Raw genomic sequence first — 14568 nt, 5'->3', positions numbered from 1 at the left:
TAATGAAACTTAAGAGCTTTTGCATAGCAAAGGAACCATAAACAAGATGAAAAGACAACCCTCAGAATGAGAAAATATTTGCAAATGAAGCAACTGACAAAGGATTAATCTCCAAAGTATACAAGCAGCTCATGCAGCTCAATATCAAAAAGACAAACAACCCAATCCACAAATGGGCAGAAGACCTAAATAGACCTTTCTCCAAAGAAGATATACAGATTGCCAACAAACACATGAAAGAATGCTCAACATCATTAATCATTAGAGAAATGCAAATCAAAACTAAAATGCGATATCATCTCACACCAGTCAGAATGGCCATCATTAAAAACTCGACAAACAATAAATGCTGGAGAGGGTGTGGAGAAAAGGGAACTCTCATACACTGTCGGTGGGAATGTAAATTGATTCAGCCACTATGGAGAACAGTATGGAGGCTCCTTAAAAAGCTAAAAATAGAATTACCATACAACCCAGCAATCCCACTACTGGGCATATACCCTAAGAAAACCATAATTCAAAAAGAGTCGTGTACCACAATGTTTATTGCAGCTCTATTTACAATAGCCAGGACATGGAAGCAACCTAAGTGTCCACCGACAGATGAATGGATAAAGAAGATGTGGCACATATATACAGTGGAATATTACTCAGCCATAAAAAGAAATGAAATTGAGTTATTTGTAGCGAGGTGGTTGGACCTAGAGTGTGTCGTACAGAGTGAAGTAAGTCAGAAAGAGAAAGACAAATACCGTATGCTAACACATATATATGGAATCTAAAAAGAAAAAATAAAGGTCATGGAGAACCTAGAGACAAGGCGGGAATAAAGACGCAGACCTACTAGAGAATGGACTTGAGGACACAGGGAATGGGAAGGGTAAGCTGTGACAAAGTGAGATAGTGGCATGGACATATATACACTACCAAACATAAAACAGATAGCTAGTGGGAAGCAGCCGCATAGCACAGCGAGATCAGCTCCGTTTTTTGTGACCACCTAGAGCGGTGGGATAGGGAGGGTGGGAGGGAGGGAGATGCAAGAGGGAAGAGATATGGGGACATATGTATATGTACAACTGATTCACTTTGTTATAAAGCAGAAACTAACACAGCATTGTAAAGCAATTATACTCCAATAAAAACGTTAAAAAAAAAAAAACAAAAACCTAGGCTGTCAATGCATTTGTTTCTAGTCTCTTCTATGAGCTCTTAAATCTCCTTCATTTCTTTGATTTTGTCGTCAGCTTTCTCCTAGAAACTGAATGGAAGCTGACTTACAGCTTTCTGGGTCAGTATATAGGAGATTTGGGGCATTAATCTGATTTTTGCCCCAAGTCTCTGTCTTTTCTGTTTTCCCAAAGTCTGATACAGGTCAGTGGCTCTCCAGTGTGGCTCTCCCCCAAACAGTGTCTTCTGTTTTGTGCCACTGACATCTTAAACACATGACCCCTGGGGTCACCACTGAAAGGAAAGAAAGGCCAGAGAATCAAGCAAGATGTTTTAAGAGGGGGGAAAGAGGCCTATATTGCTCCTCCTCCCATTTAAATGGCCAGAACCTAGTCCCAAAGCCTAAACTTAATTGCGAGGAAAACAGTCCCCAGGGACACCTAAAAGAATGAAGGGGGGCTTCCCCGGTGGCGCAGTGGTTGAGAGTCCGCCTGCCGATGCAGGGGACGCGGGTTCGCGGCCGGGTCCGGGAAGATCCCACATGCCGCGGAGCGGCTGGGCCCGTGAGCCAATGGCCCCCGAGCCCGCGCCGCCCGGGCCCGTGCCCCGCGAGCCCTCTCACCGCCAAAAAAAAAAAAAAAGAATGAAGGGGGTTTGGGACCATCTCCACAGTCTCTTCCACAACCACCCGAACACCAAGGTTCCACGTGTCCTAATTTAGCGCATCTGCAGGGGGTGGTCTCTGCTGGGGTCACACAGCACTGACATTGGGGGAAATCCCTTCTAGAATCTCCAAATTCTGGCTCCTATAGCAGTGACCCTTACACTAAGACCACAGTAAAGAGAAAAGGGCTTCTCTTTGACGTCAAGACTTCCACTGGGGGATATACGCCCAGCTAGATGTCAAGAAAGAACCAAACGAATAACCACTATTCTGGGCAAAGTCAATTACAGGCCCTCGCCATCTATCAAGAACGGGCTGAGAGATTTGGGTCCAACAAATCCATTCACAGTGAAACGCTTTATGTTCAGTCCTTGTTTCCACATTAACACAACACTAAACGTATCTTGGCAGTTAGAGTCAACCCCCGGCCAACTATCTTTCTGGCTGTAACTTTGCCCCCCGCCCCGCCGCTCTAACTTGGTCATCAGTATTTGCAGTGGTCAAAGCATCTGGGACACCACCTCCCGGATTCCCTCCTTTCCCTTCACGTATGCTTAGGACACGTGGTGGACCCTCCCACAGTGCAGATCAATGCCACAGTCAATCCTACACTCTAGCCTCAAATCACCCCAAACACCTAGTTCTGGTGAAGAACCACTGTATTCTCAGGAAGCCTCATTCTCCTACATCTAGTCACCCACAGCTGACTTTCCTTATGAAGCCATTTTTCTTAAATAACAAATCACCTTTCTAGAAAGACTGAATGTGGGATGGAGACTGGAGACCAGAAGAGCTGCATGGAGACATGGGTGTTAGAGGTGGGCTGTCGGCTGCTGTAATTACAGCAACACCGGCTTTGGTTCAAGGAGCCCAGCCTCCCTGCCAGACACTGTCTGGGTGTTTCAGATTCATTCCACGCTTGATCAGCAGTCACCCTGTGCGGTCAGCCCTGTTATCCTTTGAACAGGACAACAGGATCCCAACTGTTATCTGCAGGATCCCAACTACCTGAGCAGCCTCACTCATACCCCTCGCCCTCTTGGTCACTGGGTCCCAGCCTCACTGGCCAGAGCATCCTTTATCATGCCACTTTTTCTCACCTCTGGGCCTTTGCCACAGCAACACTTTTTTTTTTTTTTTTTTTTTTAAGCCCCACTGTGCATCTTGTGGGATCTCAGCTCCCTGACTAGGGATTGAACCTGGGCCACGGCAGTGAAAGCGCCGAATCCTAACCACTGGCCCACCAGGGAACTCCCCTGCCATAGCAAGCCTTTAGCTCAAACGTTCTTCCTCCTCCAGGGCCACTGTCAGCTTATTGGATGCCTCTGTGCTACCAGAAAGAAATTTCCCTCCTAGGTGGATGAATTAGGGGGGAAAAAAGGTCCCATGTCTGGGTGGGCACAACCCTATCGATGCACAGCCTGACAAGTGGAAAGTGGGTGGGATTTCAGCCCCAACTCACCTGCTCCACCGGGCATCTATGTACAGTGTACAACTTACACAACTGTACATGGCAGCCCTATTCCCCCCCTCATTTCTCCTGGCTATGTCTCATCCTTCACATCCCAGCCTACATTCTCTTTGCTCAGGGAAGCTGCCCTGTACCTCAGACCAGGTCAGATCCCCCCATGCAGCTTCTTTGCATTCATGACAATATTATTAAGAATTTATATGCTTTCTCTCCTTTCTTCTCTGACAACAGGAAACATATACCACTTGCTGCTATCTAAATTCCCAGACTTAAGCATGCAGTGCATGTTGGATATGCAATGAATGCTTATAAAATAAAGGACCAAACACAAAGTTTGCACATCCCGCCTCAGAGCAGGTGTCTGGAACTAAAGCTTATGCACTTTCTCCCCTGCCGCCCTCCTTCTCTTGGCAATATTACCCCACTGCTGGTTCTTGGGCAAGTGAGTGACAGAGACGATTCTCCGAGCTAGTGGCCCGGCAGGCCGGTGGTGCCTTAGACATCATGTAATGGGAACCTGCCCAAGGGTCCAACTCCCTCTTTCCTGACCAGGCAATGGACAAAGCCTCGATCTCTTTCAGCCCCTAATTTCCTTGATGTAGACTCCCCATGACCTGTCGTGACATCCACAAAGAAGGCAAAGGCAGGCACGTGGCAAAGGGCTCTGGACACTGTCAGCTCGCTCCTGGGTTCCTTAATTCCTTTTTGCTTAAAACTCGGGTTACTGATCAAGTCTATCATCTGTCTGTTTCCTCAAGGGCATGACCTGGGTTTACCCTGGGAAAGGGCGGGTAAAATGTGCGTAGAGTGATTTAACTGTGAGTGTTGAGATGAACGACTATGCCCTCACGGAATGCTTTCAAGTGGAACAAAGAGACTCATTAAACAATCATTACATTTAAGCAAAATAAGAGAAGTATGCCCAAAGTGCAAATGTAGGACAGACAGATTAGTGGCTTAGGGTTATCTGGGTTGGTCAAAGAAGACTTCACAAAAAAGGCAATGACTGAATTGGGTTTTGAAGGCTAAATAGGAGTTCTTTGGGTGGGAAGAGTGATGGGAGAGGGTCAGAGAAGGATATTCTGGGCAGAGAGGATCACGTATATTCCCTTCTGTGAGTTAAACATTCATTTATTCAAATGTAAAAACCTAAATTAGGGTCGTCCATTAGGACCCTTGACAGACCACTACTTAATTTGCCATCTCTCCATCCTACTTCAGTTGCAGCTCTGACATCCGTTTATCTTTCCACTCTGCTCAACTCACCTCTGCGTTGCCCAGGCAACTATTCTACTCTTTCCTGGACCACTGCAACAGCCTCCAACCTTGCCTCTCTGGCCTCAGCCCTCTCCTTCAATCAGTCCTCTGTACAGCAGCAAGAAAGATAACCCATTCTATTGTGCCAATCCCCTGCTTGTAATATTTTTGTGGCTAACCTAGTTCACGGGGTTCCTAATGATCAGATCACTGGTGACCTTCCTGGCCCCATGTCTGTTCACAATGACCTCCCTGGAGTCCCCAGATGTGCCACGCCCCTTCACTCCCTGCCCTTGGCCCTGCTGTAACCCTTCCTCACCCCTCCCCTCCCCTCAACAACTGACAATCCATTTATTAGACTCAGATTAGAGATCCTTCACTCTGAGAAGTGTTTCCTGACTACATCCGACTTCATTAGTGAAAAATTGCCTTTATTCCACATGGCCTGCCTTCAGATGTCTTGTCTCTCTCCAAAGAGTCTAGGCAGGATGGGGGATGTCAGGTCGCAAAGATGAGGTAGGTGCATCCCTTCCCAGACTGCCCTGCGACCTTCCTTTATGCTTCACTAGCAGACCCCTACCCAAAGACCGACCCCCTGCAGTGTGAGGTCCTCCTCTCTCTCTAGGCTGTGCTTGTCTAATTCATCACGAGGTCAATGAAAATAGGTGCTCTATAGAAACATGTTAAATAAAGTAATAAATCAAAGCTTCAAGCCAAGGATATTCTCTCTAAAACAAGAACGATGGGCCAAATGACTTCAAAGGCCCTAAAGGTACTGATGTCTAGCCTTGGAAGATGGAGGGCTTGGGAAGCCACTAGTCCATGGCAAGAGATGGGTCTAAACCCAGTCCTGCACCCTGCTACCTACTAGCTGAAAAATCGACTTAAATTTCCTCCTGCAGAGAAGCCTGCCCTCAATCACCCTGATAATCTTGAGACCACTCCGTTACATGTTCCAGCAGTGCGACAGCACTGTAGATGATTCTTTCTTAATGTTTATCTTCCCTGAAATTACTTTTTCAATTTTTTTTTTTTCTGGCAAAATTGTAAATTCCAGGAAACTAGGGATGGGGCTAATTTGTTCACGATGATTTCTTCACTCATCCTCCCGCTTGAGCATTAACTATAAGCATTGCCTGAAAAAGCGCACGAGGAATGGTTTAGACTCAGGCTCCTCAAAAACAAATTATTATTATTTGCAAAAAGGAGCACACTTTAATGTAATTATTGATTCAAGAGATACCTGGATTAAATGCTTGGTGCCGAGTGTGGCAGACACAGCCCCAACGCTTACAGGAGGATTAAAGGAGACGAGCAGGTGAGAAATGATTCCAAGTGGACAGAAAGCAGGGGTCAGACTCAGCATCCCTGGGCTCACGCCCCAGCCCTGCCAGGGACCGGCTATCTGACGCTGAGCAATTTGCTGAAGTTATTAGAGCTTCAGTTTCCTCAACTGTATTGTGTGAATCTATGCAGGGAGCTGAAAGGGAGCATAATGAAAACATCCAGCGCAGAGCCTAACACAAAGAAGTGTTCGATATATTTAGCTGATATAATTATGCTAGAAGGTAACTGTGATTTGCGGTGTCACCATCACACCATCCCTAGGGGAGAGGAGACAGTCAGGAGACAGGGATGCTCAAAGGGGGAACCACCACCTTTCCCATCTTGAATCCCAGGCAAAATTCACAAAGTGAGCGGGTTTCTCCCTCTCCATTAAGACAACAAGGAGAAACAGGCTCAGAGTGGTGAAATGACTTGTCCAAGCTCTCATAGTTCATCCATGGAAGAACCTGGCCTTAGCCCTACCAGGTCTATCTTCCTCCAAATCTGATGATCTTGCCTGTATGCCCTGCTGTGTCTGCATCTTGTATTCACTTGGTATGTGTTCACTGAGCGTCTGCTGCACTGGAACCTGAAGATGCAGTGGGAAAATGCAGGGCAGCCTGGGAAGGGATGCACCTACCTCATCTTTGCGACCGACATCCCCCATCCTGCCTAGACTCTTTGGAGAGAGACAAGACATCTGAAGGCAGGCCATGTGGAATAAAGGCAATTTTTCACTAATGAAAAGGGTGGTGCATAAATAAGCAATACTATAGGGGTTTGCATGAAAAGCCCATTTCCACTGATCTATATCCTCTTTTAGAAATGACCTGTGCAATCATGTTGGATCCATATGCAGATTGATGCAATATACCACATACAGAAAGCCCATCATAGCCTGTGCACCATTTAGCAACCTGCTGCTTATTCCACAGGATTTCAGTAAATGAGAAAATCATGTAAAGGAGAACTTTAGAACTATTTAATTTTAATGGAGTGGGAGAACACAACAGTGTTTGCCATCTTACTTCCCAAAGTAACAGAAGGCATTAAATGCAGTTTTTGTGAAAACTATAACCCATGCTTTCCTTTAAGTAACTACTGTTTTCCTGGTAACTTCTGGTCCTTCCTCCGGTACTTATTAACCTTAGAGCACAGCGTTCACACATTTCAAACAGCTGTTCTCTGCACCCTCTGAGATCTCTTCGATTTCATTCACATACAAATATCTGTGTAGCACACTCCATGTGTAGGTATCACACTGGTGAAATGAGTTTTGACAAAGCACAGGGCCAAAGAGCTGAATTCTAGGTTTGCACTTGTCCATTCGGGGAAGTTATCTGAGTTCACCAGGCTCTGCTTTCTTATGCCCATCATCAGGAAACAAAAATCAAGGAACAATCATTGTTTTCGGGGCCAAATTTTGACTTTTGTGGGCCCCAGACACTTTCACCCACTAAAAAATAGATTTAAAATTATGTTTGTATGATTGCACTGATACGAAGATTAATACAATCCATATTGGATTATATCCATCTTTTGGTTAAAACATTTCTGTCGGCCCTTGAAAGTACTCTGGGCCCTCAGCACTGAGCCTACTGTGTCTGATGGCTAAGTCATCTGTGGTCACATCTCATATAAGATCAAGAATCTAATGAGATCTCAACTCACCTCATCTGTCCCTCCAACGTTAACTGAGCACCTACGATGTGCCAACAACTCAGATGGGCACCAAGAGCAACAGAAATGATAACATCCCACCAGGCAGGTCAGGCAGCCAGTTTACTTAGTGCTACGTCACAAATTCCTCGTACAGAGCCTGAGACAGAGTAGGTGCTTGATAATTATCTGATTAGCAACCAAACCAATGGCGGTGTCTCTACCTACGGAGATGTCACCATCCAGAGTCAACCTAATGATGCGTTAACAGTAACAATGAATGTCTGTGTCTTATCCTCGTGACTCCAGATCCTCAAGAAAGGAAGATGTTGGCAATAACAAGCAAGCGTATATTTAAAGCAAAGGGTAAAGAGCAAAGAACCCAATAAAAATGGAGCAGAAGGAAAACGAGGAAGCGTATGCCTGGGAGAGGGGAGATTTCTGCTTGGAAGTCAGGTCCGTGCCTCACTTTCCCTCCCACCTCCACGCTCACCAGACCCACGCCTCCCATCAGTGAGGGCAGGGCCGTCATGCAACAAGGCTCAGCACAGAAGGACTTGCGAAGCCAAGCCCTGTGTGCGCATGTGCTGTGTGAGCATTATTCCCTTCAAGGAAGATGCCGTTCTTCAGTTCTCAGCAATCTGACTTAAAAGGGAGCTGGCATTTCCTCTCAATGACACACGTTCCTCTGCCTGGGGAACCACCTTCTAAGGGAAGCAGAGGATGGAGGGATTTCACTTTGGTGGCCAAGGTATTCATCTCAGGCACAGTCATCTGCTCTGGCAGCACGGTTTTTGTGATCTCCACGGGTGAGCACAGGACTCGGGAGGCTCAGAGCACCGGCGGGAAACAGATCTGTTGGAGAGTTAAACGCCTAACCATCTGCATTCAAGGGCTTTCGTTCTCTCGCATATTCTGACATTCTCAGATTCCACGATCTCAACACTCGTTCATTGAACAAAGGCTTCCTGAGCAAGCGCACTGAGCCAGGCACACGGAGGGGAACAAAGCAGAAAAGCACCTGCCCTCGCAGAGCGGACGAACCAAAGCCCCTTCTTTGGTTAACCATCAACCTAGTGGCTGATGACGGGTGGTGGTGGACTGGCATCGGGCTGACTGAGTTAAAACGCCAGCTTGGTCCCTGCCCAGCTGTGTGACTTTACAGATGTGGCTTAACCTCTCTCTGCCTCAGTTTCTTCAGCTGTCAATGAAAACAGGAAACTTTTTTGTGGACACTGACAGAGTCCACGCGCAGCAGTGGTTTAACAGAGTACCTCGGTGCAGAGCAGGTGTGATTTCAAACGATCAGCATCACACTTTTCACACGATCGTGGAATTCAAAACTTTTCATTTCTCCTTTGCCTCACACAGTGGATCTCATGACCCGTTGAGGGTAAGGTCTGAGTTTTATTTGTTTTAGCCCCTGCAGCACAGAGATGCTAGCACAGAGTAGGGGCTAAGTAAAGGACTGGCAGGCAGATAAATAGACAGACACACTGATGCTCCTGCCTGAAGAAGCAGAGCTCTGAGAATGAGGAGAGTTCTAAAGTCTGCATCTCTCCACCACGTGGCCATTCCTCCCCCGGGGAATTGGAACAACCCCACTTATTTCATTCAGTGAGAAGGAAGGGGGTGTGCACCTTCCCTGGACCGAGAAAGGGATTCTCCTAATTTTGAGTCACTGGATTCCTGATCTTCAAGAAGAGTCTGTCAGACTCTGAGCATTGATTAAATGTGATGGTTAATTTCTCATGTCAGTTGGGCCCATCTATGGCACCCAGATAGGCGGTCAAGCATTATTCTAGATGTCTCTGTGAAGGTATGTTTCAGAGGAGATTAACCTTTAAATCATTAGACTCTGAGTAAAGCAGATTACCTTCCACAATATGGGTGGGCCTCGTCCAATCAGTTGAAGACGTTAAAAGAAAACAACTGATGAACGCAAGACCTGCCCTCCCCACCCTAAAGAAGAAGGAAGTTGGCCATTTGGTCAGCAGGAGGCCTTTGGACTTAAACTGTAACTCTTCCCTGGGTCTCCAGCCAGCTGGACTGACCTGCAGATTTTGGCCTCCACATTTGCATGAGACAATTCCTTACAATAAATCTGTCTGTCTGTCTGTCTCTCTGTCTCTGTCTCTCTCTCTCTTTATATATATGAATATATGCACAGGCATATTATCCTACTGATTCCGTTTCTCTGTGGAATCTGAATGAATACATCAAGCGTGCGTCGTGTCCCCACTTGTACCAGGCAGTGTCAGGGGTATCACAGTAAAAACAGCATAGCAAAGACTGAAGGAGGCCTCCAGCACGATCTCATCCAATCCTCTTTCTAGACATTGAGAAACTGGGGCCCAGAGAGGGCAAGTATCTGGCTCAGGGTCACACAGCAGGGTACAGCCAAGAACAGGAAACATCTAAGATCCTTCGTTCCATGTCCTATCCACAAGATAACGCTGAGGTTCTTGTAGTAACGTTTGATTTCATTACGAGGAAAAATTCAAAGAAAAATAAGACCAGCAGAGGATTTTATTGTGCCAAGCTCTCTGATCCAGGCTTTTATATGCTTATTTCATTTAATCTTCTCAGCAACCCTGCAAGGCAGGCATTAGTATCCTCTTTGACAGATAAGCCATGAGTGGGAGAGGGAAAATAATTCCCCTGGGGCAGAGCTGCTGGCTTTCGGGGGAAGGGGACCGTAAGCTCTGGCTCCAATCCTGAATGTGAAGCTCTCCCTGCCTAAGATGCTGCAGGAAAGAGCAGGGCTGCAGGACCAGAGGGACCTGGGCTTATGGGAAAAGGAGCGTGACACGTCACAGCAAGCCTCACCTCCCCATGATTTTCCGTGCCAATGGGCTCATTTTGCTGTGAATCTCTAGTTTCTGCACATGTCTCTGCACAGAAAGGCTTATTTTGAAGGGAACACCTGTTCTCTAATCGCTCCAGCGGATTCTGCAATCTGCGCGGACTTCGATGTTATTTGCTACTGCGCTGGGCTTCTTGGGGATTTGGGAGGCACAGCCCCCAAGGGAGGCGGGGGAGTGGATTTTATTCTTTGCTTGTCAGCCCTTGCCAGGTGGGAAGGCACAGGATGGGCACGAGGCTCTGAGCCTGCATAACTGGATGGGTCCCAAATGGAAAATGCACAGGGAAAGAATCAGGTCCTGAAAATACCCCACTGAGCTGCGAGCAAGTTCACTGCTGAGCATCCACAAATAATCTATTTTATCTGACTCTGGTAAAAGTCAGGTATATCTTCTTTGACACACACCCCCAAAAATAGCTAAGAAAAGAATGGGGGAAAAAATTCTACTGTATTGTGTGCCCGCTATGGGTCTATTTCTATACAGTTTTTACACAGACTAAGGCCTAAAATCCCTTCTAAAATATAGGTATTATCCCATTTTAGAGTTGAGCAGCCTGAGCTTTTACAGGGCGAATAGGGTCGTCCACGGCACAAAGCACTGAGCAGAGCAGGTATTCGAAACCAGAATCTTCTCTCTGCCACATCACTGCCACATCTTCTCTGCAGATGTCACCGAATCAGATAGGCTGAAATGGTCTACAATGTTCCCTACCCCACCCCATGCCAGGTCCAGGGTTTCTGCCAAGGGCAGTCCCGCTTGGCGTCCACATGTCCATGGAGGTGTCTCACTCTCCTGCTCTCCCGCTGCCGTCTGTCTGCTGCCATGTAAGGCAAGGAACACCTTGCGGCTCAGCCCTCTCGCCGTTCAGAGTTCTATATAATAAACACGATCATGCACTTGGATCAATCGTTCGTCCAACACACATTTCCTGAGCACTCACTATGTGTGCCGGGCGTGGTGCTGGGCCCTGAAGGTGTGGAGCTAAAGGCGATGGCCTCTGTCCCCAACCACTCGGAGCCCAGTGGAGGAAAGACAGAGATGCCTAGAGTTGACTGTGGTGAAAATATTTGGGAGAGGGAATTTCTTGTTAGGAAATCAGAGAGTGCTTCACGGAGGTGGTGGCAACTGAATGAGGCATGAGAGGCTGTGCGGACAGGAAGGAACAGAGAGTCCCTTCAGGGCAGACACCAGATCACCATCATCCCCATATGCTCCTGTGGCCCCAGCAAAGGCCCTTGTCTTGGGAGGTAAGTGTCAAAAGATGCTTTGAACTGATCTATGACCCCTGATGTTCCAAACCATGTTCCCTGGAAAACAGAGTCTGAACTGGAGATTTTCACGTGGATCTACTGGGGAGGCTCTTGGAGCCAGAGGAATGAGAAGTAGGACTGTACAGATGGAGAAGCTGGGCTGTGATTTGGTCCCAACAAAGCCTTCAGTCAAGCTCCGGCGGGTCTGGAGCAGGGACTGACCTGCGGCAGGGGTCGGGGGTGACCTGGGGGCGCACACATCAGCCCCTGATGAGGAAGGGTCTGCGCCTGGCCTTGGGGATACAGAGGGAGCAGGGAGTCCCTGGCTTCCATCTCTCCCCATCCCATCCTGGAGCCCTGAAGCCAGCCATGTGCACAAGGTAATAAGGAAATGCCCACCCCTGCTGGCTGGGTCTCTGCTTTCCTCTCCCTTGCTACTGTCCCCAGGTCCTTTGCCAATGCTCAGGACACTGGTTCCTAAGGCTCGGTGGTTGCCCGAGGTCCTGCATCTACAGGAGTCCACCTGCACAGCAGTTGTCTTTCGCTCTAAAGTCTGTGCCCTCCTGGGCACAGAGCCCAGTCCTGGGTTCAGGTCCCCTGTCCCTCAGGAGGGTCTTGGCAATTTTCTTCTAAGCTCCACTCTTGAGAACATGTGACACAGCCGCCAGGACAAGATGGAGACTTGACGGGGCAGCTTTTGCAGCCAGACTTCCTGGTTGGGCTCAGAGCTGGGAAAGGTGATGTCACAGGAGAGCCAGCTGAGTGTAGGACCTGATGTGCTGGAACCTCTGAGGACAGGGCTTGGCTGCACAGGGAGATGCAGCATCTCTTTTGGGGGCTGGCTGAGTGGACAAATTTTCCCACTTATGACACGGGTTGTATGACAGTTAACTGTGTGTGTGTCAACCTGACTACGTCACAAGGTACCCAGATATTTGGTTAAAAATCGTTCTGGGTGTGTCTCTGAGGCTGTTTCTGGATGAGATGAACCTTTGAAAGAGCAGAATGAGTAGAGCAGATCACCCTCCCCAGTGTGGGTGGGCAACATGCACTCCCTCGAAGGTCTGAGCAGAACAAAAAGGCTGTGTGAGAGAGGGTTTCTCTCTCTTCCTGTCTTTGCACTGGGACATAGGTTTTCTCCTGCCTTAAAACTCAGACTCAGGGACTTCCCTGGTGGTCCAGTGGTTCAGAATCCGCCTTCCAAAACAGGGGACGCAGGTTCGATCTCTGGTCAGGGAGCTAAGATCCCACATGCCACGGGGCAAATAAGCCCACGGGCCCCAACTAGAGAGCCCGTGTGCCGCAACAAGGATCCCACATGCCGCAACTAAGACCCGATGCAGCCTAAATAAATAAATAATACATAAATAAATGTTTAAAAACAAAACAAACAAACAAACAAACAAACAAAAAAACTCAGACTCAGATAGGAGTTTACACCATTGTCTCTCCCAAGTCTCTAGGATGCAGATGTCACATCGTGGGGCTTTTCATCCTCCGTGATAGCATGAGACAATTTCTTATAATATAGAAGGGAGATGCATAAATGTCTCCTATCTATCTATCTATCATGTCTTATTGATTCTGCTTCTCTGGTGAGCCCAGACAAATACAGTCTGGTTATTTCTGAGCAGGCCCCTAATAATAACAATCGTGTATTGGCTCAAAAGAAATATAGAGTAATATGCTGTAGATGCCTAAAGCCCTGTGCATCATAGAAGTGTAACAACAGGTGTTTCTTAGGAAGAAAGACCAAGGGGAAGGACAGGGTATATGCATATTTATTGAGCACCTACTGAGTACCAAGTACTGGTCTAAGCACTTTTTATCCATTACAGCAACGAATACACATATTATCCTGTGAGGTTATTAACTATTAGCAACCCCACTCTACAGGTGGGTAAACTGAGGCCCAGAGAAGTAAGCAGATGAAGGATCGAGCCAGGTTTTGAAATGAGCTCAATGCAAATGGGTTTTTGAGGTTCCACACGGTCCAGGGAAAGCCCCTCACAGCACATCCCATGACCTCCATGGAACCATATCCTTCGAGTTACCATATGGAAGAGGTGCCATGTGAAGACGCTACTCCCTGCATCAGCCCTGGGGCCTGGCACTGGGAATACGTTTGATGAATGCAGCAGCCATCCAAAGAAGGGATGGATGCATCGATGAGAGGAAGGGACGCAGGGAGCAAGGAATCTCCACCAGAGACATTGGAAAGGAGCCGAAATCTCATAGAACAGACGCAGCCTGCAAAGTGAAGTCTGCAAGGCTTGGGGCCTCTGCCCCCAGGCAGACATTACCTCTGAGGAAGTCGGCTTGCAGTATCCAGCTCCAAAGACCAGGTTTTCCAGGGAAAGGCTAGACTGTTCTGGTCCTGTATCTGGGCCGCCTTTCCCAAGCCAGGAGCCTCTTCCTGGACGAGTAAAACTGAAAAGAAGGGAATAGAAAGAATTGCAAATTTATATAATTTTTTCTAAAAGGATGTGAAGCAAGTGATGGGGCCATTAATTCAGGCCCTTGATGCTGTTACTGGGGAGCCTATGAGATAAAAGCCACTTCCAAGAAGCAGCTCACCCTCGAGGGATGCTTGGGTGGGACTTTCTGACGCTGCCGTGACAAGTGGGTGCAACTGGCATGTGAGCCTGGGGGCCAAGGATGACACACATCCCACTATGTGTACAAGGAAACGCCCCCTAAATGCCCACAACCTGCCTGCTGAGACTCACCGAGGCAGAAGTTACTTAACCACCTGGGCAGGTGGGATGGGCTTCTGGCCAGAGGCCAAGGGGAGCCTCCACCTGACCTGGTCTGAGCCCTCCCCTCTCCTTTCATTGGCATAACCCGAGCAAGATCTCTCAACCCCCATCCCCTCCCTGAACCTCTGTTCTTCTGTGGAAGAGC

General features: G+C 47.7%; 1 protein-coding gene and 1 non-coding gene across 2 annotated transcripts in view; both read right to left on the bottom strand.

Moving 5' to 3' along the window:
* FAM135B (family with sequence similarity 135 member B) overlaps positions 1–14568 on the bottom strand; it is a 166893-nt gene that overhangs the window by 62827 nt on the left and 89498 nt on the right. The window contains exon 6 of the mRNA XM_007464596.1: positions 13968–14094. Coding sequence (XP_007464658.1) covers positions 13968–14094 — 127 coding nt within the window. The remainder of the gene's footprint in view (positions 1–13967; positions 14095–14568) is intronic.
* TRNAE-UUC (transfer RNA glutamic acid (anticodon UUC)) lies at positions 3013–3084 on the bottom strand. Its single transcript has one exon. It is a non-coding gene; the product is annotated as a tRNA-Glu (tRNA).

Source organism: Lipotes vexillifer, unplaced genomic scaffold (genome assembly GCF_000442215.2).
Source record: "Lipotes vexillifer unplaced genomic scaffold, Lipotes_vexillifer_v1.1 scaffold394, whole genome shotgun sequence".
Taxonomy (NCBI): domain Eukaryota; kingdom Metazoa; phylum Chordata; class Mammalia; order Artiodactyla; family Lipotidae; genus Lipotes; species Lipotes vexillifer.
The sequence above is the reverse complement of the archived record's forward strand: the minus strand, read 5'-3'. Positions and strand labels throughout refer to the sequence as shown.